Source organism: Trichosurus vulpecula, chromosome 6 (genome assembly GCF_011100635.1).
Source record: "Trichosurus vulpecula isolate mTriVul1 chromosome 6, mTriVul1.pri, whole genome shotgun sequence".
NCBI lineage: Eukaryota > Metazoa > Chordata > Mammalia > Diprotodontia > Phalangeridae > Trichosurus > Trichosurus vulpecula.
In genome coordinates this window covers 132,992,543-133,018,667 of record NC_050578.1, presented here as the reverse complement: position 1 = coordinate 133,018,667, position 26,125 = coordinate 132,992,543, and the positions used below count along the sequence as shown (strand labels likewise).

The window sequence follows — 26,125 nt, the reverse complement described above, 5'->3', positions numbered from 1 at the left end:
TTTCCAGCATGAAGCGGATCCCAAACCTTCTCAAACAGCCAGAATAGTCGGAATAGCTTATGGCACTAAAAGATTTGTCAGAATGTGCCCAGTTTGGACTAAGCGCTGTTGAAAGACTTAAAAAGATATGTGTGTACACACACATACACACACACACACACAAACACTCTTTAAAACGAAGCACAGAATAGGAATCTGCGTTCAAAGCAGCTTTCAGCCGAGTTCTGCCCCTCTGAAAACAAACCTATCATTTGATTCAAATGACAGCACGCTCCATGCTTGGACAAAACCCCTCGAGGAGACCCGAGGGAAAGAATCATGCGGGGGCACGGTCTGGAGAACAGAGGCACTCTCGGTGCAGGTGGAAGGACAGTCACTCAATGGCAGGTCCCTTCCCGCTCATTGCGAGATGGTCAGAGCCCGGCCTTTAGACCGTCCAAACCCGCCCTTGGGACTCAGCAGCGGCCCTGGTCAGCTCCTGGCCGCGGCCCACACGGACCGCGGCTTCCTTTTCAGCGACTTCTCTAAAAGCCCAAACAGTGCTCCACCCCGCTCTGGAAAGTCACGTTTGGCACTGTCGGTGACATTCTATTAGGGGGCCTCTTATGTGCCCAGGCCCTGCGCTGGTGCCGAGGACCGGCAAAGGGGCCCAGGCAAAACACAGGAAGAGCCAGCCCCCAAAGGGAGAGAAGTGGGACGTGGAGGGATTGGGAAGCGCCCCTGGAGAGGGCAGGGCTGGAGCCGGAGGACGGTGGAGGAGAGAGAACGTTCCAGCCGACGGCCAGCGCGTTACTGCTGGGTGGAGGACAGCAGCAAAGATAGCGCACCCCACGCAGCCGCTGCGAGTCAGGAGAGCGTTCCAGACCCGAGCAGCGAGACGCCGCACGCATGCGCGCTCCGGGACTCGTGCCCGGCCACGCCCCCGCGCGCGGTGACGTAGCGCGTACACGCCCACCCTCGCTATGACGGCAACGGGCGGAATTTTTCAAAATGGTTCTGAGGCTGGACCGTCCGGCTCCTGGCGGGATCTCGGAGGTGGCCGTGCTGCCGCCGCCGCTGCGCGGAGCGGCGGCCTAGAGAGCCGAGCCTGATGGGCGCCGAAAGCGGCCGGCTGCCTGGAGCGCCGCTTCCGAGGGACTGCGGAAAGGAGCGAGTCCAGCGGACGGCGGTGACAGTTCAGAAACATGGCGGCTTCCATCGGGAACAAGATAGAGGTGAGAGCAGGGGACGGGGACGGCTCGAAGGGCCGCGGCGAGAGCGCTGGGCCGGGCAGGCTGGATCCGAGGCCTGGGCGGGCCCTTGGGAAAAAGCACTTAAGTGAGACCGGGGCCGGCTTCAGGCGAGACCACTCCGGAGGAGGCGGGAGGAGCGCGGGCCGGACCACTTCCGAGGAGGCGGGGGAGGGGGGTGGGGGAAGAGTGTGGACCAGACCACTTCCGAGGAGGCGGGGGGGGAGGAGTGTGGAGCAGACCATTCGGGGAGAGGCGCGGGGGCTCCAGATCTCCCGGGACTCCCGCCGCAGCTGCCGCCGGGACCGCGGGCCCCCGCCCCCGTCCCTGGGGACGGCGGTTTCCTGGGCGGCAGCTGCGGCGGGAGCGGGGGCCCCCTGGGTCCACCCTCCGGGGGTGAAAGGAGCTCAGTGTGCAGTGGCAGCAGCCCCGAGCCAGCAGCACCATGTCCTGTCCCCGGGACGGCTCGGCCATCGAGGTGAGCCCTCAGCGACTCCGGGAACGACCCGGGCTGGCCTCTGGGAACGCCCCCTGTGCCCCTTGCGCCCCCCCCCGCCCCAGCTCCACCGGGGCGACCTCCGTTCTCTTCCCCCCTTTCTAACTGGGCGTCCGGTGTTTCAGGATTTCAGAGTTGGAAACCTCCTTGGGAAGGGGTCGTTCGCCGGGGTCTACAGAGCAGAGTGCCGACGCACGGGTCTGGAAGTGGCCATCAAGATGGTGAGTGCCGGGGACTCGGTCCTCGTGCTGACTTGGCCGGAGCCTGCCCGGGACAGCCCCGAGCGCCGCGGTTTGTGGAGGAGGATTTCCACCCGGAGTCTGGTGTATAGGAGGAGGCTGCGAGGCAGCCCAGTGCATAGAGAGCCCTGGGCCTGGAGTCGGGAGGACCAGAGTTCAGATCTAGCCCTGTGACCCAGGACAGGTCACTTACCTCTGTTTGCCTTAACCCCCTGGAGAAGGCGATGTCAAACCCCTGGAGAATCTTTGCTAAGAAAACCCCGTGGGGTCACCAAGAGACTGAACAACAGGCTTGTTTTTAAACAAGTATAGGAACTTGGTTTGTAGAAGTTTTTCGTTCTGCATGCCCGTAGAGGCAGCTCTTATGATTGGACAAATCCAGTACCTGTTTTAAGAATCTAATTTCTCTTTGTAGCTGTTGTTTACAATATGACAATTATGAACGTTTCCATCTCCAAAGAACACAAAAACTAGAATTGCATGTGAAACTGTGACTCTATTAGGTATAATTGTTATTTTAAATTTAGCATGGCACTCCCGGTTCTTCCCTGCCTATGCCCTCTTCTAACATCCTTCTGCTGTTTTGGGTATTTTTTCAATATTTCATTGACATTTTTCATTAGATCATTTGTAGAAGTAATTTAAGCCCCCACTTCTTTATAGGGCTATGTTGGACCTGCTAATTCAGAGTAATATAGAACTTTGGCTGGAAGAAACCACACAGATTATCTAGTCCAGCTCCTGCATTACACACATGAGGATACTGAGGCACAAAGAAATTGAGTGACTTGCCTCTGTATGGTGAGGCAGACAGAAAGTTGCAGAGCTGGGATTGCAGCCCTGCTTACTGATTCCAAATCTGGTTCTCTTTCCGCTATACCCTTCTGCCAAAAATTAGTCTAAAATAACACCATCCCTCCTCATTAGAGAACCAGAAGTACACATCAAAGCCAGAATCATCTTGTTTATAAATGGAAGGGAGAGAGGGTTTTCTTCAATGTTTTCTTTTTATACCTCCGGTAGGGTTCAAAGTCAGGGATGAGAAAGGACAGCTGGTTGTAGGGCCAGGGCACAGGCAAAAAGCTGAAGTAATGAAAAGCCCATTTTAAAAATCCAAGTTAATTAGTTCAATCTAAAATGTTATTTCCTTTTTTTTTTTTTCCTATCTGATAGGTAGATTTGAAACGGACTTCCCTGAAATTACCTCTCCTGGGTTTGTATCTAATATAATGTTCTTCTTGTTTTCAGTCATGTCCAACTCTTTGTGATCTCATTTGGGCTTTTCTTGACAAAGATACTGCAGTAGTTTGCCCTTCCGTCCTCCAGCTCATTTTACAGATGAGGAAACCGAGGCAAACAGCATGAAGTGACTTGCTCAGGGTCACACAGCTAGGAAGTGTCTGAGGTCAGAGTTGAACTCGGGATGATGACTCCAGTCCCACTGTTCTATCCACTGCAGTGCCACCTAGTTGCCCCTATCTAATAGAATATTTCATTGTAAAAGTAGTTATTTTCCCTCTGTTTGACAGTGCAAAATTTACATTTAACATTAATATTAAAAATTTTTTAGATTGATAAAAAGGCCATGCGCAATGCAGGGATGGTCCACAGGGTCAAGAATGAAGTGGAGATACACTGTCAGCTGAAACATCCTTCTATCCTGGAGGTGAGAGGAAGCCAAAATGAGAGCAGTAACTCCCAGTGAGGCTGTATTTGTCCCAGGAATCATTTATTAACTTATCTTTCCTTTTTCTGTATTTCAGCTTTATAACTATTTTGAAGACAGCAATTACGTGTATCTGGTATTAGAAATATGTCATAATGGAGAAATGAACAGGTATCTGAAGAATAAAACAAACCCTTTCTCTGAAAGTGAAGGTATGTTCTTCAAAAAATTGAATATAGTTTAACATGTTAATTTTTGGTATTCTTATAAGACAAACTTAATATCTATATGTTTTGTTTTAAGACAATAGTTAACGCCCAACAAATCCTCTTTCAGAGTATATTGCCTTAGAAAGTTTAATCATAGAAAGAAGGGAAGTGTTAAAGCACCCTTTTCTTAAAGACTAATGTATGTTTTAACTGGTCTTGAGTTGTTATTTTTGCAAAAATCATGAAAATAGAAAAATTTCAGCTTCTAGTCTGAGTCAGTAAAAGGGCTTTTTAGAGGGCCTTAATGCCTTAATTAGACTATGTTCTTATTAACCAAAAAAACCTCTAAACTAGTTAGGTAAGATGAGGTGGTGTGTTTGCTGGTTTGCTAGTGAAAGCCACAATTGTATCTGGCTTGGTGCTTAAAGTACTGCCTCAGGGTGACCAGTCATCCAGGTAGAGGTAGGAAAATATAGAAAATGCCCCTGATTATCTCGTGTAAAAGTAATCCTCATCACAGATTCTTTTTTTTTTTAACTTGGCTATTCTTCAAAGCTAACTGAATATTCATATGTCATTTGAACCTCACAGCAACCCACTAAAGTAGAGTAGATGTTACTTTTCATTTTATAGATGGAAGAACAGTCTCACACTAGGTAAGTGACTGGTTTAAGGTCTCATAACTAATACACAGGAGAGGTGGTAATAAAATTCAGGTTTTATGACTCCTATCAAGAGAAGGCATCCCTATAAGAGGAAATCTGATCTCTTGATCTCATAACTCCCTCTTATTTCTTGCTGCCATCTGGGACAAAGAAGTAGTAGTTATATGATATCTTTAGCAGTGGCAAAGCTATAAGCCATTACAGTAGAATAACTATAGTACCACTTTGCCATTCTATCGTGTAAATGGGGATCTTTCTGGCAGTGATTTTTTTTTTCGGCCTCCAAACAGCTCGACAATTCATGCACCAGATCATCACTGGAATGCTGTATCTTCATTCTCATGGCATATTACATCGGGACCTCACACTTTCCAACCTCTTACTCACACGTAATATGAATATCAAGATTGCTGATTTTGGCCTAGCAACTCAATTGAAAATGCCAAATGAAAAGCACTATACGTTATGTGGAACTCCTAATTATATTTCACCAGAAGTTGCCACAAGAAGTGCACATGGGCTTGAGTCTGATGTTTGGTCCCTAGGGTGTATGTTTTACACATTGCTTATTGGTAGACCCCCTTTTGACACTGACACAGTCAAAAACACATTAAATAAAGTGGTATTGGTAGATTATGAAATGCCAACTTTTTTGTCACAAGAGGCCAAGGACCTTATTCATCAGTTGCTTCGTAGAAATCCAGCAGAACGTTTAAGCCTGTCTTCGGTGCTGGATCATCCTTTTATGTGTCAAAGTTCTTCAGTGAGAATTAAAGGTTCAGGAACTATTGAAGATTCAATAGATAGTGGACATGCTACCATTTCTACAGCACTTACTGGTTCTTCCAGTGCCAGTATAAGTGGTTGCTTACCCGACAAGAAAAGACTATTGTTTGGTCAGCCACTTCCAAATAAAATGACTATATTTCCAAAGAATAAGAATGTGAGTGATTTTTCATCTGGTGATGGAAGCAGTTTTTATAATCAGTGGGGAATTCAAGGACAAGAGATCGATCATAGGGGCCGGGGAAGACTGCTTCAAGATGCTGAAGAAAGGCCACATTCTCGATACCTCCGCAGAGCCCACTCCTCTGATCGATCCAGTACTTCTAGTGGTCATTCTCAAGCCAAACCACCCACTGTGGAGCGTTGTCACTCAGCAGATGTCCTCTCAAAGCCCAACAGAAGGGGGTGGCCTGAAAATGAGGAGCGGTTTTCACCTGTTGACAGCAATGCCAATGTTTTTCACATATTTAAAGAAAATATTTCAAATATTCCTGATTCTTTTGGAAAATCTGATAAAGACCAAGCACGGTAAGATTATTCTGTCAACTCTCTTATGCAATAATTCCTATTCAACAAGCATTTATTAAGTCTATTTATGTTTTAGGCACCAAAGGTACAAAAACAAAAATCACAGCTGCCTCTTCCCTGCAGGAGCTTATATTCTGCTGGAGGATTGGGGAGGTATACAACATGTGTTCTGATAATTAGAGGTAAAATACATATGAAATCAACACTAAGTCATTTCAGGGGATGGCGAACACCAAGAATTGGGCCTGAAAGGACTTGTGTAGTAGGGGGCACTTGAACTAGACCTTGAGTGGATCCACCAGATTATAAGAAGCCATTTACAAGGAGCCTTTCCTGGTCCTCCGTAGCGTTCTTCCTCTGAGATGATCTCCAATTTATCCTTTTACATCTTTTTTGTATGCAATTGGTCTGCATGTTGTCTCCCCCAATTAAAAAGTGAGCTGCTGGAGGACAGGTGCCGTTTTTGTGGCATGCTACCTGACACATAGTAGGCTCTTAATACAATTGTTGGCTTGACATGAGACAGAAATGAGGAGAAAATCTATTTTGGGTATAAGGGGAAAACCCATATAAAGGCATTGAAGTGAAAGATGGAATGTCATATGGGGGGCCATTTTGGCTGGAAGGTAGAGCTCATGAGAGCAGTCTGGAAAGACAGATTGGATCCAGGCCGTGAAGGGCTTTAAATGCCGAACAGGAGATCATATTTGTCTTAGAGACAGAAAGAAACCACAGACACTTCAATCCCATGTTGAGGTCTGTGCTTTAGGAATATCATGTTGGTAGCATGAAAGGAGAGCCTGCAGTTACAGAGAACAATTAGAAAGAGATAAGCATGGTAAGCGTTTCCACAAATCGAGTGTCTCTGTCATTGAGGAGGAAGGGATGGACGCAAGAGATTTATGGGGTTGGACCGGATAGGACATGGCAGTTAATTAGGTGTGGGAGGGATTCAGAGGGAGTGAAGAATAAGATGATTTGGAGGTTGAGAACCTAGTGACTGGAAGATGTGGGGAGGTCCGAGTTCCATTTTAGAAGTGTGGAATGTGGGATCCAGGGGGCATTCACATTGGTGGGAGCTGAGGAGCTTGGTGAGAGGAATAGGCCCGATCCCTTCCATTCCTTAGGGTAATGAGCTCCTTTATTCGCCATCATTCACCCTTAGGTGTCACGCTGATAAATAGAAAAGACACCAAGATAACCTTGGTTTCTGAACTCAAGTGGCGCCTCCTACCCAAGGCCTTTCTGACCCAATTCCTAGTGCTTCCTCCTCCCTCTCATTACTTAGTATTTACTTCGTATTCTGCATTCTTAATTTTGTTAAGCTTAATTGACATGCAGAATATTGTTTCTAGCCTTTTTTTGTCCTTTATTGAGAAACCAAATCAATTTCTAAAAGAGGCCTTTTCTGCCCAAGAAAGAGAACAGAAGACGAGTTAATCTCGAGTATTACACAAAAAGATGCCACTAGAGGAAAACTGCGAAGCCATCTTCTTATTTCTTCTCTTTTTCTGCTAACTTGGAGTGTTCTTACCATTTGTGTTTCTAGAATAGCATTTTTTAACATCAAGAGATAAACTCGCTATGGGAACACAGCGAGCATTGCTTTAATATTTTGCCAATAAAAAGCATTTAGAGTAGCATCTGACCTAGTAAAGAAACATTAACCTTAAAAGAGGCCTTTCCTGATTCCTTCCCTTGTTAGTGCTTGTGGTTCTCCCCAGCAGACTATAAGGTGGTTTTTGTCATCATGCGTCCTTAATTTGCCTCCCCAGTACCTGACATTGCACATAGAATAAATAATCATAAATGCTTGTTGAAATGAAGAAACATGATTTCTTTTGTGCAAATTTTCTTCTTTCAAATGAAAATATCTTCATGTTGATTTTTGCTGAATCATGAAACCATCATGTTTTATTCTACTCTAGTTCTCCCCATCCAGGAAGATCTGCTTTTCCATTTTCAGACCAGACATCTCAATCCGAAACAGTTCAGCAGTGGTTTGGAAACTTGCAAACAAATGGTAAGTATTTGTGGAGTATTGTTCCATGAAGATGACTCACTACCTCCCCATCTACTTGGAAGGAGTTCTAATTAGTAGTAGGTTTGTCCTTATGTGGAGCTGAAACTCCCATTGGGTCTAGTTCTCCCCTAAGGGCTTAAACAGGTTTACCTAGTATTTGCTGTCTTCCACCTGATAGTCCTTCAAATAGTTGTTCTCCCTGAGTTTTTTTTTCCTCTTCAGATGAAAACTCTCCATTTCCTTCAGCCAGTTCACATAGGGTGTCCTCCCTAGCCCCATCACCATTCTGGTCAGTGTCCTTCCCAAGATCTGGCCGTTATAGCGTGTGCCAGCATGGTGTGTTATCTAAGCAGGACTCTCTTCTCCCTGTTTTGGACACTCTGCTTCTCTTGAGAGATTACAGCCTGAGATTACAGGAGCTTTTTTGGTCTCTGTGACCTACTGTTGACTCATGTTGAACTTGGAATTCATTAAAGCCCCAAAACTCTCCCTGTGAAATGTTGTCTTGCTAAGCCTGCCTCGCCTTGTGCTTAGAGGCAAGAATGTACTAGAAAGACCCTATACTTGGACCCTCAAAAACTGTTAGCATCCTGCTCTGCTACTTAGCAGCTTCTCAACCTAGGACAAGTCATTTGTCCTCCCTGAGCCCCGGCAGCTTCTTCTGTAAAATGGGTTGGACTAGATTTCAAAGGTCTCTTCCAACTCTAATGTTCTGTTTTTAGTCTAATGAACCAATAGAAAGGGAATTTAAAGACAGATAACCATGTAAATGGACGTGACTGACAGTCAGTATGGCTCAGAGTTTTAGCCAGGATGTTATGTGAAAAAGGCAATTGTAGCTCCCTAATGGAAGCGGAGACCAAGGCAGCATAGGAAGGCAGGACACAGAGGGAAAATTTCCATGTGTAAATGGCAAGAATGGGGATAGAGGAGAGTGTTAAGAAGTGTCCCTTTTTTCACCCTGCATATGGAAGGGGATTGAGCCCACTACTTATATGGTACCCAGTGAACTTATATTTTTCAAGTAGAAGCTGATGTGGCCATCTTAATCCCCAGATGGTATAACTGCACACTAATTAGCCACGGATTCTGCTGTAACCTAAGCATATATTTAAGCATCTGCCATTTAGTTATTATTTTAACGATTGAAAGGTAGTTGGGATGCTGAGCATTTTTAACTGGAAAACGGGGCAGATACCCAGAAGGGTGGGATGGGAAGAAATCAAATGGGCCACAGTGATTAAAAAAGAAGCAGAAGGAAAGGAGGAGATCTTGCTTGAGTATTATATTACCTACTAGACAGAAGTCATAACCTAATGAGCATGTAATTTAAGCAGTGGTTTAAGTAACATGAATTTTGAATCCTTTCCTATTATTTACATTTTTTTTTCCAGTATCCCAAAAGGGAATTAATTTGTTCACGGACAGCTGTTGGGGAAGGGAATGCAGGTTTACATAATTGTTTATGTAGCTATCACCTTTCTTAGCCTTTGAAAACACAGTTTTCAGTCAACATCTTCATCTGAAATGGAAGAACATTCAGTACTCACAGAAGAGTATTCATTTTATTTAGTACAGCTGCTGCAATTAACAGATACATTGTTTACTGTAATCCGTCATTAAAAGGAGAGGGAAGAGAAAAGCACAAGCTGTATGATATTTTTAAAAATACAGTGAAGATTTTAAATACACTTTGAAAGATTGATCCATGTGTTCCATGAGGGAGATGGTTCTGGTCATTTGTTTTAAGAAATACTCTGAGGTCTACATAATAGGAAAACAAGGAAGTCCTTTTATAAAAATTATTTTTAAATTCCATTGATTGCAACAACATTTTTAAGCCTTGACAGTGCAAGTACTATACAGTTTTTTTCCATAAACTTAGAACAGTTTTGTATTAACTCTTTTATTGTGTGTGGTTTTTTTAAGCCCAGTTAAGAGAGGCCCCTGTTCACATCAGCATTAACTCGAACAGAAATGTCCAGGGTCATCCAGATTTGCAGGACACAAGGAGAAATGCATGGACTGACAGGATGGGTAACAGGGATACAGATGTTTCGGACAATGCACATTGTGTCAAACAGTCAAATGCCATGACATACATGCCTGCATGTCACCGTGAACCTGAAACTGTGCAGCCCGTGCCTGTGTTTGGCTCACATCCCGTCTCTGAGCCAAGCAAGTCTAGAAGCATGGAACCCCAAACGGGTCACCAGAAGCGAACCTTTCGGAGCGTGACCTCTCCTTTGAATGCCCGGAGGCTAAAGCCCATCAGGCAGAAAACGAAAAAAGCCGTGGTACGTCTTCCAGGTTCTGACTGTCCATTAAGCGGAAGAGCATAATCAAAGGTTGACACAGTATCTCATTGAACACAGTCGCTGATAGGGAAACAGTGTTGGTCTGTGACAGCGCTACCTTTCTCTTGCTCCAGGTAGCTTATGGTCACTGCTGCTCGTGCCCACCGCATGAAGAGATGGTGGTGATGAAGGAGATAGTTAATGAGACAGCGCTTCTCCTTTGTGGGTAGTTTAGACGTGGGTGGTCAGCTGGTGATGGGAAGTGTAAAATGTTCAAATTCAGTTCCACAAGCATGTGTGAAGGAAGCACCTACTTTGTCCCAGGCACTACTAGAGATGACTATGATTACAATGAACAGCTTCTGAAATACCAGAGATAATGTGCTGGGTGTTAGTTTATTTTTGAAATCAAAAAACCCATTTCATCTTATAATATCAGACTTTTGAGTTAAAATTGATGCTTTTTTATTAATTTGTTTTTAGTTTTCAACATTTACTTCCATAAGATTTTGAGTTCTAAATTTTCTACCTTTCTCCTCCCTCCCCAAGACAGCGTGCAATCTGATACAGGCTTTACATATACATTCATATTAAACATAATTTCACATTAGTCACAAAATTGATGCTTTTGTTAAATATCACTATCCCAATTCACTCCCCCATGGAATCCTCCCTTCCAACAAGAAAAAGAGTTAAAGCAAACCATGGACTATGACCAGTGAGCATGTCTGTGGCATCCTCCACTTGCAGTCCACATGAATGGTCACAGTGTTCCAATATCATTCAGTGGGGAGTATTGGATTGTAACTGAAGGCCCTGAATGTCAGAGCTAGTACTGACATTGGCTGTGTGACCTTGGGCAAGTCATTTACCTCCATGTGCCTCAGTTTCCTCATTTGAAGAACCACAGAACCTCCAACAGGGGATGCACTAGATGAATGACTTTTCAGGACTGTCCTGTGCTTCTATCCACCTTCCTATGAAGGAAAGTGTTTCAGCATCAGTTCTTTGGGATCAAGATTGGTCATTAGGTTCGTGCAAATGCTGCTGTCTTCTTAGTGGTCATTGTGTATGTTGTTGGTCCTGCTTTCTTTTGTTCAGCATCAGTTTATAGGTCTGTCCACATTTCTCCAAATTTTTCATACTTGTCTTTTTTTATAACAGTTGAATGATATTCCATGTTTCCTTGACTATGGAATGATGATCATAATAGCACCCAGCTCCCAGGGGTGTTGTGAGAACCAGATGAGATTCTCTTTGTACTTTGTACAGTACTTAGCCTAGTGCCTGGCACATAGGAGTTATATAAATGTTAGCTGTGCCAGCTGCTGTTACCATCACCATCATAATAGCACAGTTACTTAAGCAGTTCCCAACCAATGGGCCTCCACTTCATTTCCTAACTCTGCAAGTATCTTGCTGAATATTTTGTTAGAAATGGAAACTTTTCCTACATCTTTGGCTGTGTTGGAGGTTTGAACCTTTTAGTCACTTCTCTTTAGTAATTACAAATTGATTTCCGGAAGAGCCAGATGAGTTCATAGCTCCACCAGCAGTGCGTTAAATGTGCCAGACTCCTGTGGTTTCTTCAGTGTTGACCATTCCAGTCTTTTATCTTTGCCAGTTTGCTTGGTGTGATGTGAAATCTCAGAATTCTTTTATTTTAGTGATTTTGCACCCCCCCCTTAGATGGTTAACAATTTTCATTTCTTCTTTTGAAAACCATTCATCTCTTTGGACCACTTATCTCTTGGGGGACTTGCACATTATAGGTTACTTGATTCCCATCAGAAAAATAAACTGAAAAGCTAATTTTTAACAGTAAACTTTTAAAGCTTATTTTTTAAAAGTATGAAAAAGTCATCTTAGATGAACTAAAATGGTATTTTGGCTACTAAAATTCTAAGCATCTTTGCCTTCTCCTAATTAATAGTAAATGTCAGTCAGGATCCGTCTGCTTTCTCTGTTTCCTCCTCTGTTCTACCTTCTTTGTTTACATATACATCCCCACCTCTCCTGCCACCTGCTTCCTCAGGGGCTGTGTCACACCTGGGGACAGCTGCTCACTCTTGCTGCCTCTTTTAAAAGGTTGGCCCCCTAGTGCATGCAGGCTAATACAGGGAACAAGGAAGCAGCGACACGAGAGATGAATTTGGCATTAATGTTGTCACCTCCCGTGGTAAGATAAACCTGATGTTGAATTTCTCTTTATGTGACATCAGGCATTCCCAATAAGCCACAAAGAAATGCTTTTGATTGTTGTTTTCAGGTGAGCATACTTGATACAGAAGAAGTGTGTGTGGAGCTGCTGAAGGAGGTGGCCTCCCAAGAGTATGTGAAAGAAGTTCTTCAGGTTTCTGGCGATGGAAATTCGGTAAACTGTCCCCCTGTCTTTATTACTTAACCATTTAATCAGTTTGAAGGGAAAAGCCTTTCAGTGGGAAGCTACGGTGGTGTCTTAAAAAACACTTTTTCCTCTCAGGTTTGATTTGTTCTCTGGGCTGCCGAGGCTTCTGGAAATACATTTATCCTAGGATTTGTTTAAATCCCTGTGTGATCTAACGGAATAAAATCTAAGTTTGTCTTAATGTATTTTGAAATTAGCATTAAACAGCAACTGAACTCTAAACAAAATCAGTGGATCGTGATGGTTCTAACCTATTCAGGAGTTACTTTTAAGAGGGAGGTTGCCCGCAGTATCTGCTGCAGTCACTCCTAAGCTACAATGCCTGTATTCAAAGATGGTTGGTTTATTTTTGTATAATTTATTGAATCAGTTTGTCAATAAAAACACTTAATTGTAGAAAGAATACCTCTAGAATCCGTGTAATATGTCGTCGTAGAAGCAGGGACAGCTAGTGGTGTGTTGGTTTCATGGCCTTTAGTTAGAACATAAATAATCTCTAGATTAACAGTGTGAAATTCTGCTTTTTCTTTTCACAGATCACAATTTATTATCCAAATGATGGAGAAGGTTTCCCTCTTGATAACAAACCACTCCCTCTTCCCAAAGATGTGACTAGGTATAGCTTTGATTCTTTACCAGGTACGTCATTTTCTTTCTTAAATACCCTTGCCAGAAAGATAGAGCAGGTTACATAGTTTAATAAAAGAAACAATAATAATTATAATAGTTGCGCACATTTATATAGTTCTTTAAGGTTTGTGAGGTACTTTTCCTCCAATTGTCTCATTAGGTCATTGTAGTAGTTCTATCAGATAGATGTGAGTGGTATTATCCCCATTTTACAGATGAAGGAGCAGGCTCAGAGAGGTTCAGTGAGCAGCCCCCAGGGTTTCACTGTTGTGCTCTGTAGGATTTGAACTCAGGTTTCTCATGACTGAAGTTCAGGAATCTTTCTGATACATAATGTGTGTGTGTGTCTGCATGAGTGTGTGTAAAACTTTCCTCTACTATAGACATGGCTGGGTCATACCTGAGGATACATAATGTGTCTATTTCACTTCTGTTGCTGTTAGTTTTTGTAATAGGGTTTTATTGTTTTTTTCACTGATTAAAAACTGATTCTAAAGGCTATGCCATAGCATTCCATGAAAAGAATTTTACTTGTCCGAATTCTTAGTAGTTGTAACGATTAGCCTTGATTAATGAAACTTGCCTCCCTTCTCTTGGTAAAGGGAAAGAGTATCGCATACACTCACTGTCAACCAGGATCATGGGATTGGTTGATTATGCTTAACTTTTTCTTTGCTATAAAGTTGGATTCATTACTGGAATATAGTATATCTGAAAATGACATCCATTAAAAAAAGCTCTCAGCCAAACTTATTTTTAAAATGGGTATGTGCATATACACACATATATTTAAAAATGAGTTTTACATTTACAGTGGTTATACACACATACACATTGTCATGCTATGTGTCTGTGGCTAATTTTTATCATAACCAGGTCAAGTTGCTTCATGCCATGTTTCTGATATTCAATATTTGTCTGTTATATGAAGATCACTTAAATATTAGCTAATAATAGGCTCTCAATTTCAGAGTTTGAATAATGTTCCTTTTCAGTGCTCAAGAGTCAGATTTTATCAGAAAAGGTTGACTTCTTAAAATTGAGAAATAGATTTATTGAAAAGACTGGAAGCTGCCACATAAAGATCCATTGTGGCAACTAGGGAATGTTTAGCCTCAAAAAGAAAAGACTTGAGGACATGAGTTTGCTATCTTTTGATGAGGACTTAGGTCTATTTTCCTTGGCCCCAGAGAGCAGAACTGAGATTAAGGGGGGGAGGAAGTTACAGGGAGCTGTGTCAACCCAGAGGAGGAATTTCCTAATAATTAGAGCTCTCTCAGATTGGGGAGGGGGGTGTTGCCTTGCTGTTAGTAAGATGTGCTGGTCCTTGGAGGGCTTCAAGGAGACTCATTTGATTTAAGGATGTATTCTTTAAAAATAGTAGAATTTTATAATACAGACTCCGTATTACCTTTGACACTCCAAAGACTGCCAATTCATCAGCTGCTTTGGAACTTTATTGTGCCGTGTGGTATTTCACCTTGTTTCATAGAAGTGGACTTAGGAATGTTTTGTTTAACAGAAAATCTGTGTTGATGTGACACATGGACTAACCCGTGAACTCAGATGTTTAAAGACTAGCAGGAGCTATTGTGCAGTTGCAAGACTTGCAGGTGCTAGTTTTCATTCCGCTGATATGTCTTCCAGTCATCAGTGTTTCTTCTCCCGTTGTCCCTACAGAAAAATACTGGAGAAAGTATCAATATGCTTCCAGATTTGTGCAGCTTGTGAGATCTAAAACACCCAAAATCACTTATTTTTCAAAATACGCTAAATGCATTTTGATGGAGAATGCTCCTCACGCTGATTTTGAAGTTTGGTTTTATGATGGTAAGCGCTCACTTAACAGTAATCGTACTGTTTCCTTCTGGGAATATCCCTGTTTATTATGTTATGAAATCCAGCAGAACCCTGTTTGTGATGCAATTTGTTATTGGACATACAGCACATCAAACATGTGCCAAGTCGTGTGTGTGGTAGTATCTATTGACACTTGAAATGAGAGGCAAATGAAGGCCGTTTTTTACTTTGATTTAAAAATACATCCACATCACCATTTTCCCCATCATAGTTTTGATGTATCAAGGGTTGGCATAAGAAATTAAATGGGAATTTTGGGGGAGTTTTGCAAAAGCTTTAGACAGCACAGAAAAAGTTTAGGAACTCAGAAATGCATAAAATATGTATAGTATTATATCATATCAACCCAAATTTTACAATAAGGTGCTCCAAACACTCCATTAAAAAAAAATTCAGACTTTTTCTCTGGGACAAGGGAAGGGCCAAAAATTGTTATGTGCATTTTCTAGATCATGGGTGTGCCATGTGCCTAAACGCCTTGATACAGAAAGGATAACTGTAAACACAAATATGTCAGATCCTGAAAAAGTATTGTGTGGTCATAGTAAAATGTTTTTAAAATACATTTTAAAATTTTCCTGAATTTTTTGGTATGCATTTCATTCAATTTAAGTCTCCTCATGGTCTTTTCAGACCAAGTCCATCATTTGGGGTTAGGTTCCCTGTCTTATACAGAGTAGGAACAGGTAGCTGTGTATACACAGCAGTGCTTAGAAGAGAGACAGTTTTATGGGTGGTGGATACTTTATCCCATGATGCGGATAGCAGCCCCTCTAATCAACAGTTTGGGAGAGGTGCTGGGCCTGAAAAATCGGATCTCCCTGCATCCATTTTGGCCATGACTGTCTCCACACTTCATGGCCACATGGCCCTGGGCAAGGTGCTTCAACTCTGTGTATTCTGTAGACCAGAGGTATCAAAGCTGCCCTGCTCCTGCTGAACTCCTGAGTGTGGCGGGAGCCAGAGGAAAATGTAATTGAGAAATGTTTGACAAAATAAATAAAAATGCAATATAGTGTCCATTCATGGTTTTGAAAGTCAATATGTCACCTGCAGGAATCTGTTTCTATTTGAGTTGGATACCATAACTCTTTAAAATGAAGTTGCCAGCCTGCATCAGTAGAGGGAGTTTTCTCGCCTGGGAATTCCCTATAACAGTGAAATCACAGGTTCAGTTCCTGTCTCTGTCTCCAGACTTCCCTAGGATAATGTTTGTCTGGATGACATGCATACAGTACTCAGTGGACCTGTGCTGAAAGGCTCCCTGTTTGGTAAGACTGGGCAGAATTTGGACTCTGCTGGCATGGTTCTTGGTGCTTGGCAGGTTCACCCGCACGCTATCATGGGGCATCCAAATATGACTGGAGGTGTCTGTTGGGGAAAAAAATGGAGAGTATGGTGAGCTGACCAGCAGGAAATAAATGATGTCTTCCTGGGGGCAAAATTGTATGCGATCTTTCAGTGAAAATAATCTTATAATGCTTTGTAAAGTGGCTTTAAAAAGTTTATTCTTTTAGGAGCAAAAATACACAAAACAGAAGACTTAATTAATGTGATTGAAAAATCTGGGAAATCATACACTTTGAAAGGAGAAACTGCCATTGATGGCTTGAAAGAAGAAATAAAAGTATACGTAGATCATGCAAATGAGGTACAAATCTCCTCGTATGTTTACACTTTTATAACCCCATTCTTAGCATTGGTCGAGTACTGACAAAAGTTCTTTGTTTTTAAACAGGAACATCGTTTTTGCCTCGAGCTGGAGTCTTGTGTTTCAGCAGTAGAAAGAAAAAATGGAAGACTTTCCTTTCCTCTGGTTGTTGGAAGGTACATGCAGTTTTACAACTTGCTGAGCCCCTGTTTACTAAAAATGTTCTTTTAACTTAACTAAGCAAAAAAATGTCTGTATCTCAGAAAAGTAGTTGACAATTTAATTTTTCAGGCAAGCAAAGTTTGGGGGGAAAAATGTTTTACTCGGAAACCTTTTCTTTTCTCTTCAGAAAGCCAGGCAACCCGAGTTCCCCCCAGGCTGTGGCTCCTCCATCTTTTGTGGATCCAGTTTCTTTAGTGAAAGATATGGCATCATTAAATAGGGGGGTTGTGAGCTCCTCGGCATCTTCAAACCAGGCACCTACCACTAGCCCTTCAGTAAGTCAGTATTCTTCTACTGTACAATATGAGAACAACAAGCGTGACAGACTTATCGACAGTATGCAGTCAACGTGACTGATTGTCTTTTTAAAAATCAGTGGTTGGCTCCCGCCGGGGCTGTGCTGGGACCAGCTCATTCTGGCTCATGAAAACTGGATTGGGAAATTTCCAGTGTGAGCATATACACCTAAGAAATCAGCAGCACAAACCAGGGCTTGATTTATTGTACTGCCGATTGTTTACATTTTAAAAAGTGACAGGACATGTAAATAATGCAAATTAAATTTAAAAAAGTGTGTTGTGTGCACATTTTTTTTTCCTGGAGAGCTAAGCATTTACCCCCATGCCAGAAAAAAAATGGAATGACAATGATCTTTTTTACAAAAGATTTCTATTTTATAACAGGAGATAAGAGTATTTAACTTTGTTATTATTTTGTTTAAACATTTATTGAATAATTAGGTATAAAATGAAAGAAAATATTAACATTAAAACTACCAGTTTCCCAGTTATTTGGTTTTCAGTTAGTTGGAGGCCTTATATGTACAAATAATTATGCTTTTAAGCATCAGGTACATTTCTGTTCTGTAAATGTAGGTCTTCTGATAGATTCTTTGAACGCTGAAAATATTCAGATACTTTGCCCTGATACCAAATACTTAACTAGAACAAAATAGTGTACCTGACATGTCAAAACATACCACCAATATGAAGAACTCATACTTCCTGAAGTAAAAATGTAGTATTTGAGTGTCTTTGGATGGTCATGCTTATTAACACCGTGCTGGTTGCAACGTTGTCTGATGTTTTGAGTTTCCAGTAGCCTTAGAAGATTGTGCTGCAGTGGCTTTAGGTTAATAAAGACTCACCAGTTCTATATAATGGCTAAAGATTGTACATTTTTATATGATATTATTATAAAAATATTATATTATAAAGCTAGTAATAGCAGTGTGTTACTTGTTTCTAGATTGTTCCATATGAAGGCTCTGGGTTAACAGCAGCTATGCCTGAAACAGAAGGGTCTTCTACCAGCCCAGAGGATTATCTTCCAAAATCAGCCAAACTTCTGAAGTCTGTTTTTGTGAAAAATATTGGTTGGGCTACACAGGTGAGCAGTTAGCCAATAAGAAAATGATTTTTGGGGCAGCTAGCACTGGCCCTGGAGTCAGGAGGACCTGAGCTCAAATCCAGCCTCAGACACTTGACACACTAGCTGTGTGACCTTGGGCAAGTCACCTAACCCCAATTGCCCTACCTTGCCCCCTCCAAAAAAAAATTTGACCAAGAAAATGATTTTTAAAATATTTCTTTCTCAGTATTATAAATTTCTTTTTGGCTTCACATTATAATGACATACTTAACTGAAAAATGCCCTTTTCCCCTAAGATTAAGTCCTTCTGACATTTTCTTTGAGAAATGGTACTTTTTTTAAAAAAAATTAGAAATAGTATTAAGAAGTTCAGTGTGTTTGTGGTTCATACATATACCAAATTCCCGCTACTACAGTCCTAAAATCCTTTCTGTTTTACCTAGCATGTTGAATATTGTGTAAATGAAAGAGCGGAGGGTGAAAAAGGTCTTTTCCCTACCCTTTTTCGGTCTTCCAGAATTCTAAGGATCCTAGACATAGATTAGTGTTTGGCCTTGACTTTTTTAAAATTTAAAGTCCCCCTATCTTGAGGTTCTAAAGCAGTAACCTAAATAGCTTTGTAGGTTTTCTTGGGGCTGTGTTTCCCTACTATATTCACATACAGCTGTACTGCCAAACGCCATTGTCAGGGATGTGAGCGTAGTCCTCAAGGTCTTGTGTACTGAATAATATTTAACACTTGTTCCCAGTTAAGCAGTGGAGCTGTTTGCGTTCAGTTTAACGATCGATCCCAGTTGGTGGTTCAGGCTGGAGTGCCCTCCATCAGTTATACTTCACCAAATGGCCAGACAACCAGGTGAGTCACTAAGGTACTGCTCATCTCTAGATTCTTCTCAATTGTCCTGTTTTCCAGAATTGACAGACCAGGTTCAACATTTTATACTTGAGAGGTTGAAAATAAATTTGAGAATAGTGACTCTGATTCAGAAGTTGACTTGATTGCCTTCTGATGTTGTAATTCTCCAGTCAAGCATGAAGATTTAGATAAATGTGCTCTTTTCCAAGAGAGAAATGGTTAAAAGGACTTTGTGAATCAAAGTACTGCCTGCAAGTTTTCATCTTTATGTTGGGCTTCTCCCCAGTATGTTTGAGAAGAATATAGAAATGGCAGAAAACCAGCTGTTCCTTTTTTCAAGTCGTAGACTCTGTTAACTAGAAGAAAATTGCATTTTGGTGGTAAGCAAAACTTTGAGCAAATTTCTGCTTTGTAAGTCACCGTTACTAGAAAAGATTTAGGAGACTCTACTGAATGATGACTTGGAGTAATATCTCATTAGTGCATTACATACATCAGAGCTGTCCAACCTTAGGTTTTTATTGAAGCAGTAGACAATATATTTTGATTTGCCATTTTAGTGAGAGCTCTGCAGTAGCTCAGCTTCATTTACTAAAGCATTTATGTATATTTCTGTGCTTGTACGCAGGCCACATAAGTGGCCTGTGGGCTGCGTTTTGGGACAGCCCTGACGTAGATATAGGGGATATTGGTATCCCTAGAGAGGGGTAATCTCATAAGCCTATGAAATTTAGAGCCTTTCTGGATGACTGGCAGGTGTGTGGCATCTTGTGTTTACCTGGTACCATAATCACATTCTTGGCCTAAAACTTGTAGGTTTTTAAAAAATTGATCAGCCAAGATCCACCTTCTTACCCTCTATCCCCTACCCTGCAGTCCCTACTCTCGACCCTCATCCCAATTGAGAACGTGAGAAAAACACAACCCATCACTGACATGGATAGTCAGTCAAAGCACATTGGCTGTTGTGCTCCATGATCCTTTTACAGAACTCTTCTGGGCGGGGGAGGGTGACTGTTTCCCCTGGAATCCTGGTGGGTCATGACACTGAGGAGAGGTTGGCTTGATCCTATTCCATCTTGTTTATGCTGAGTCATACTTGTAAGAGCTGCGGCTCAGGGACAGGGAGGATGCATTTCCAGAATGGAATGGGCCAGGTGTGGAGTGTACTCGGTGTGCATGTGTGCTGTGCTTAGCTTCTCTTTCTGAGAAACTTTGAGTGGATTTTAGTGAAATACACAAATCCTGCTAGTATGGAAAACTTAGATTTAGCATAAAAACATTTTAATAGAACATATGATAATTTTTTTTCTTTCCAAGAAGAGCCTCTGACTCATTTGAATTACCGAATTGTGTAGAGGAAACCAGATTTTCAGTCTGTTTCAGAAACAGTAAAAATTCTTTTAGATCTTTTCCCCTTACTTTGTAAACAGCACTAAAATCCTACTGCAGTGCCTCCTCATGATTTGGAAGTGATCTCATGTTCTCAAACGAGGTTTCAACAGATCCTTTTAAGCTGGAAAGACTTTGAACATGGCCTTAGTGGTAAGAACATGTCTTCTGAGGACCAGCCTCACTACATTTATAGGGACTCACCAACAGATTGGTCACAACAATTCCCAGACTGTGTTTTAGGAAGGGTTGTGGTCTATGTTGGTGAAAGACAGACCCACACTGAGAAAAGAATGGAACCTTGAGATATTTAAATGTATCAGGTGTATAGAAAAAGCAAACAGAACAGAAACATGACTGATCTGTACTATCCTCAGTAGGTCCACTACATACAATTAGTCTTTATGTTTCCTATAGTGATTTTTTGTAATAGAATTATGAAGAAGATGTGATGGCTTTCAGTATATGGTATAATTCTGATAATCCAATTGAGATGATGACATCATCTTTTCTTCACCTTTCTTCCTTACCTAGGTATGGGGAAAATGAAAAATTACCGGACTACATCAAGGAGAAGTTACAGTGTGTGTCTTCCATCCTGTTGATGTTTGCTAATCCGACTCTGGGTCCCCACTGAATAAAAGAGTTCTTTTGGATGATTTATGTTAGCTAAATGACTTTGTTGGCTTGAGAGGAAGTGATTTTATTCATCTAAGTATAGCCACTCCAGACGGCCCTTCTAGAAGAGGATTTTAATATGACTGCAATGCTTGTATTTTAACTAGGCTGCCGTCAGAAGGTAAAGGACCCATTTCTTACGCAATTCCCTGATGCCGTCCCTACTATTACATCTGTGTATTTATGTATGTGTTGTGAAGTGGAAGTGTGCATAATCTATATGTGGGGGGTGGGGGTGGGGGACACGTCTTTGCTTTTACTGTTTTCTCAGGCATGTTGGGAATCATGGAAAATGTGGTGTTCAGATTTTTAAACATGTACATAATTTGTATATACGTTATAACTAACGTAAAATTGTATACTTGTTTATAGCTTTATTTTTGTAGCACCAAGTTTCTAATGAAACATTCCTACAAAAGTGTTTTTGTTTTTAAAAAAATGCAAATAAATGCAGTGTTATGAGTGCTCTAGCCCTGATTCATTTCATTTGACATGTCAGAAAAAATAACTAGGTTATTATAATTTTATTGTAAGCATTTAAAGTGAAGCAATTTGTACATATTTTTTTAATCCATGTCTATAAAGCAGTGTATTTTAATGATGGTTTTATATATGTATATGTTTTCTTTTTTAAACTAAAGGATTTTATGGACTGCAACTAACATGAAAATAGAAAAACAAAAGATGTTTTGGGTGCTGTTCTTTGGACTTTCTCTTTTGGCGTAACGATTTCTACTCATTGACATCTCAGTCATTTGTGGAACTCAATAAGAAGAGAGTTTAATGAGATAGTTGCTTCCAGCTTTCAGGATCTGGAAAGTTCTGGATTCTGAATGTTGTACAGAAACATTGTTCTCAGTTACTCCTGGTTGCCTGACATTCACCTCACTTTCCTGAAACAACTCATCCCTTTGCCAAGGTGCCCTCTGGACCTGCCTCGTGTCCAGTTCAAGCCCCAATTTCTCTGTGAAGTTTTCTGCAGCTGTCATACCTGAGATGACTCTTCTCGTTGGCTTAGCTTCACCCACCCACTAGAAGATAAGCTCCTTGAGTTTATTCCTTCTAGTCTCCTCATCGTCCTTCATCTTTGGGCACACACAGCGCACTCCAGGGCAAGGATGGGGCCTGCATTAGGTAGTGTTTTCCTGGAGAGGCTCACAGGGGTTGGAGGAACATTTGGCAGGGACTTATAAGAGATTCTCTACATTGAATGAGGCCTTTTCCAATTACAGAACTTCCTATATTTCAAAAACTGGAGTACTGCATGTGAACAAAAAACAAATTTGGGGGAAAGATGCAACCACATGAAAAGATGCTCAGATAATGCAACCTGCGAAACAAAAAAGAAAATCATGAGAATGGCAAACATAGCATTCCAAAAAGGAATAGGATTTAATCTTGGTAGGAATATTGGTTGGAAAACCGGGCACTTCTGGTCCATTTTTGACAGGACAATAAACTGGTAATCATCTCAGAGATAAATCTGAGAATACACAATCCTACCTAGAGTTGGTAGTAGTTTTTACTAATTCCACTTTGCTGTTTAGTCATTTTTCAGTCATGTCTAACTCTTTGGGTCCCCATTTGGGAGTTTCTTGGGAAAAATACTGGAGGAGTGGTTTGCCATTTCCTTCTCCAGCTTATTTTCCAGACAAGGAGACTGAGGCAAATAGTGTTAAGTGACTTGTCCAGGGTCACACAGCTAGAAAGTGTCTAAAGCCAGATTTCAACTGAATAGGAGTCTTCCTCACACCAGGCCATAAGACTTTACCCTAAAATATTTTTAAAGGCCCCAGGGACAAAAATACTCCTTTAGGAGAAGTTTAATTTTTTTCCGGTGCCGTTTCTATAGCACTGCCTTTTTCTAAATATACCTCCCTTAGAATCTTCTCTCACCACAAAAAAAAAAGTCCCACCAAGACAGGACCATTTCTGACAGAGGACACAGCATTTTACTCTTATGGTCACTTGCTTCTCTCCAAGAAAGGGGGGTTTTATTTCATTCGATTGGTCACAGCCTGTAATCTGAGACCTGGTGAGGGCTCACTCTGTAACTTGAGTGCCCTGAAGGCCTTTCCCCCTTATTTTGAAATACCATAAAATTTCTCCTTACCTCATAACAAAAGAATTGCTTTTGTCTCCCTTGTCCTGTCGTTTTCCTGTCAACTATCTCCCTCCACCAGGATCATATAATTCTTCATTATCTTCAACCCCCATAGAAAACCCTTAAATTACATCCTCCTCCTGAGCATTTGCAGGCTGTATAGCTTTCTGTCTATAGAAGCCCGGTCCTCCCAAATATCAGCGCCTTTTACTCAGCCCGGTGGCTACAGTTAAAGGTCCGTGTGCTTCATGTAAATAAAGCTCCTCAGGGCCAAAAGAAGTCTAAGTGAATTCTTTCACACCTGAACCACTCTCCCGAATCTGACCTCAACAACAGGATGGGCAAGGTAGGAGGGGTCAGGGAATGAAGAACTCATTTTGTATTTGCTCCTGGAGGCCATAGGGAGCCACTTGGAGTTCACTGAGTGAGGAAGTGACACAATGAGACCAAGACTTAGGAAACTTTGATGGCTGAATGGTGGATGGTTCAGAGAGGCCAGCTGAGGCAGGCAAACCCAGCAGTAGTTACTGCGATGGTCCATGTGTGAGGGATGAGTGCATCAGGGAGTGGCAGCATTAGAGGAATGAAGGGGGCATGTTGGAGAGATGCTGCCGAAGCAAACTAGGTGGGCCTTGGCAACAGCTTAGATATGGGGGGTAAGAGATGAGCAATCCAGGATGACTCCTACATTGTGAGCCTGAGGGCCTGGGATGTCATTGCCTTAACGGTAAGAGGGAAGGTGGGTTTAGAGGAAAGGAAGAGTTCCATTTTGGACACTGAGTTTAAGGGGTCCACTTGACAGCCGGTTGGACATGTGTGAAGGACATTTGGAAATGAGAGAATGGAGGTGGGCAGAGGGATTGAGGGAGTAAAGGTAGATGTGAGAATCAGCAGACAGTAATGGGATCTCTGTGAGCTCATGAGATCATGGAAGAAGAGGGCCTGGGACAGAACCCTGAGGTACACCTATGGTTAGAGGGTATGATCTGGAGGAGGATCCAGGCAAGGAGACTGGGAAGGAGCCGTCCAAGAAGTGGGAGGAAAACCAGGAGAGAGAGTATCACTGATCAAGCGTCAAAGACTTCAGAGAATGAAGTCAGGGAGGATGAGGACTGAGAAAAGACTGCTAGATTTGGCAGTTAAGAGATCATTAGTAATTTTAGAGATGGCAATTTCAGTGGGATGATAAAGTTGGAGAAGGTAGTAAGGAGGGAAAGTGGAAGCACTTACTGTAGATGGCCTTTTAGCTCAGTCGGGAAGACAGAGGATGGTGGAGAGGGTTTTTTTTTCTCCAGTTTGGGGGGACACAAGCATGTTTGTATCCAGGAGGGAATGAGCCAGTAGACAGAGAGATAGAAAATAAGAGAGAGCAGGGATGGTGGAGAAGGTGATGTATTGGGAGAGCCAGGATCGAATGGGATCATCTGAAAGGTGTAAGGCCACTTCCTCGTGTGAGAAATGGGTGGAGAGTGGTCAAAGGCACCTGAACGATAGGAGATGAAGAGAAAGGAGGGAACTTAAGTCTAAAATGAGGCGATGTTCTTAGCTGAGATTGGGGAAAGAGGGCATTGTATACTTAAATATGTCAACCATTGGGCAAAGATGTGAGGCTGAAGCAAGAGTGGGAGAAGAGGAAGATGTGGACTGAACGCTGAGACAAGGACAAGGTCTAGGTTTAGGAGGCCCGAGGAAATGGGAGGACAGGATGATAGAGCAGAATTCCAAAACTTCTTATCAAGATCATGGACGTCGCACAGTTATGCGTGAGGGTGAAAACCTCTGAGGTGACCATACCCCAGAATGGCTGAAGGTGGTCATGATGCAGGTCGCTGGAGTTGAGGAAGCTGATGAACCGAGAGGCAACACATAATACGCTGTCTCCTTTTGGTCCAGTGATACAAAGACTACTGAGGACTAATAAAAGGTGGTTGGCAGAGAATCAACGTCTTCTGCAGGTGGCCAGCCTTTCCACGAGCACCAGAAGATGGAAAAAATGTGAGATGAAATATGAGTAAAAGGAATTTTTCAACGATGAAGCAGAGATCCCAGCGGGCACAATGGGACAGGAAACCAGAACATGGACACGGAGAGGAGGGTGTAAGGCACACAAGAGTTGTAAGGACAGAGGTGAGAATGAATGCCTATTAATTGTTCACATTTCTACACAATCTGAGATGGATAAATACCTTATCTCCTATTGGGCAAGGCTTTGCCAGTATTATTTCTATTTTAGAGATGAGGAAAGAGAAGTTCAGAAGAGGTTAAGTGACCTATTGTCACAGCTAGCAAGTAGGATCCAAACTACGGTCTCCTTAGGAAAAAAACTAAGTTTTATTGATATCTTTACATTGTTGTCACTTCCCGATGACGCTCCCTTATTGAACAGCATAGTTAAGCAAAACAAATCAACCTCAGGTCAAACACAGCACTGAGAGCTGGCTTCCTCCCTTCACCACCAGTCCTCTGAAGTACACACTGGCCAGAGCTCTGACGGCTTTCACTCATTCTCCCCAGACTCTCCATCCAACATGCTTTTTATTCACTGTGGCACCAATTTCCAGTCCATTCTGTTGTCACAACACAAACGTCACCATGCTCAGAAATCTTCAGCAGCTCACCAGATCAAATGTAAAATCCCAAGAGGTACTCATGGACACACTCAGCGAACAGAACATCTGCTCAATGTGCTCCATAACAAGGAAGTGCATTTGAAGCATGTACTTAAGAGGCATCACTGTTGAATTTAAAAGCCACAACATATAAATATGCACACACAGAGACATATAAACCAGATATTTATCATAAAAGAGAGAATT

At 42.1% G+C, this 26,125-nt stretch overlaps 2 protein-coding genes across 3 annotated transcripts in view; one reads left to right on the top strand and one right to left on the bottom strand.

Moving 5' to 3' along the window:
* Positions 1-962: 962 nt before the first annotated feature.
* Positions 963-21,871, top strand: PLK4 (polo like kinase 4). 2 transcript variants are annotated; one of them, XM_036762756.1, is made up of 16 exons: positions 963-1,214; positions 1,851-1,946; positions 3,535-3,630; positions 3,728-3,842; positions 4,795-5,818; positions 7,747-7,841; positions 9,771-10,138; positions 12,408-12,512; positions 13,082-13,184; positions 14,856-15,005; positions 16,553-16,686; positions 16,774-16,862; positions 17,036-17,183; positions 18,157-18,297; positions 19,029-19,135; positions 21,062-21,871. In XM_036762756.1, the coding sequence occupies exons 1-16, from the start codon at positions 1,185-1,187 to the stop codon at positions 21,162-21,164; spliced, it is 2,904 nt and encodes a 967-aa protein (XP_036618651.1). In that variant the 5' UTR covers positions 963-1,184; the 3' UTR covers positions 21,165-21,871. The 2 variants fall into 2 exon arrangements, with proteins under 2 accessions (XP_036618651.1, XP_036618650.1); XM_036762755.1 differs by lacking the exon at positions 963-1,214 and adding an exon at positions 1,451-1,707 and having other exon boundaries at positions 21,062-21,697.
* The window catches only part of MFSD8 (major facilitator superfamily domain containing 8), a 32,167-nt gene continuing 27,821 nt past the window's right edge, over positions 21,780-26,125 (bottom strand). The window contains exon 12 of the mRNA XM_036762758.1: positions 21,780-22,535. Coding sequence (XP_036618653.1) covers positions 22,407-22,535 — 129 coding nt within the window. The 3' untranslated portion in view covers positions 21,780-22,406. The remainder of the gene's footprint in view (positions 22,536-26,125) is intronic.

What these genes read in the sequence shown, in the direction of transcription:
- PLK4 (XM_036762755.1), top strand. Translation starts at nt 1,675, where the DNA reads ATGTCCTGTCCCCGGGACGGCTCGGCCATCGAG. An exon ending in AGAAAACGAAAAAAGCCGTG is followed by an intron (nt 10,139 to 12,407) that starts GTACGTCTTCCA and finishes TGTTGTTTTCAG; the next exon opens with GTGAGCATACTTGATACAGA. An exon ending in CACCTACCACTAGCCCTTCA is followed by an intron (nt 17,184 to 18,156) that starts GTAAGTCAGTAT and finishes ACTTGTTTCTAG; the next exon opens with ATTGTTCCATATGAAGGCTC.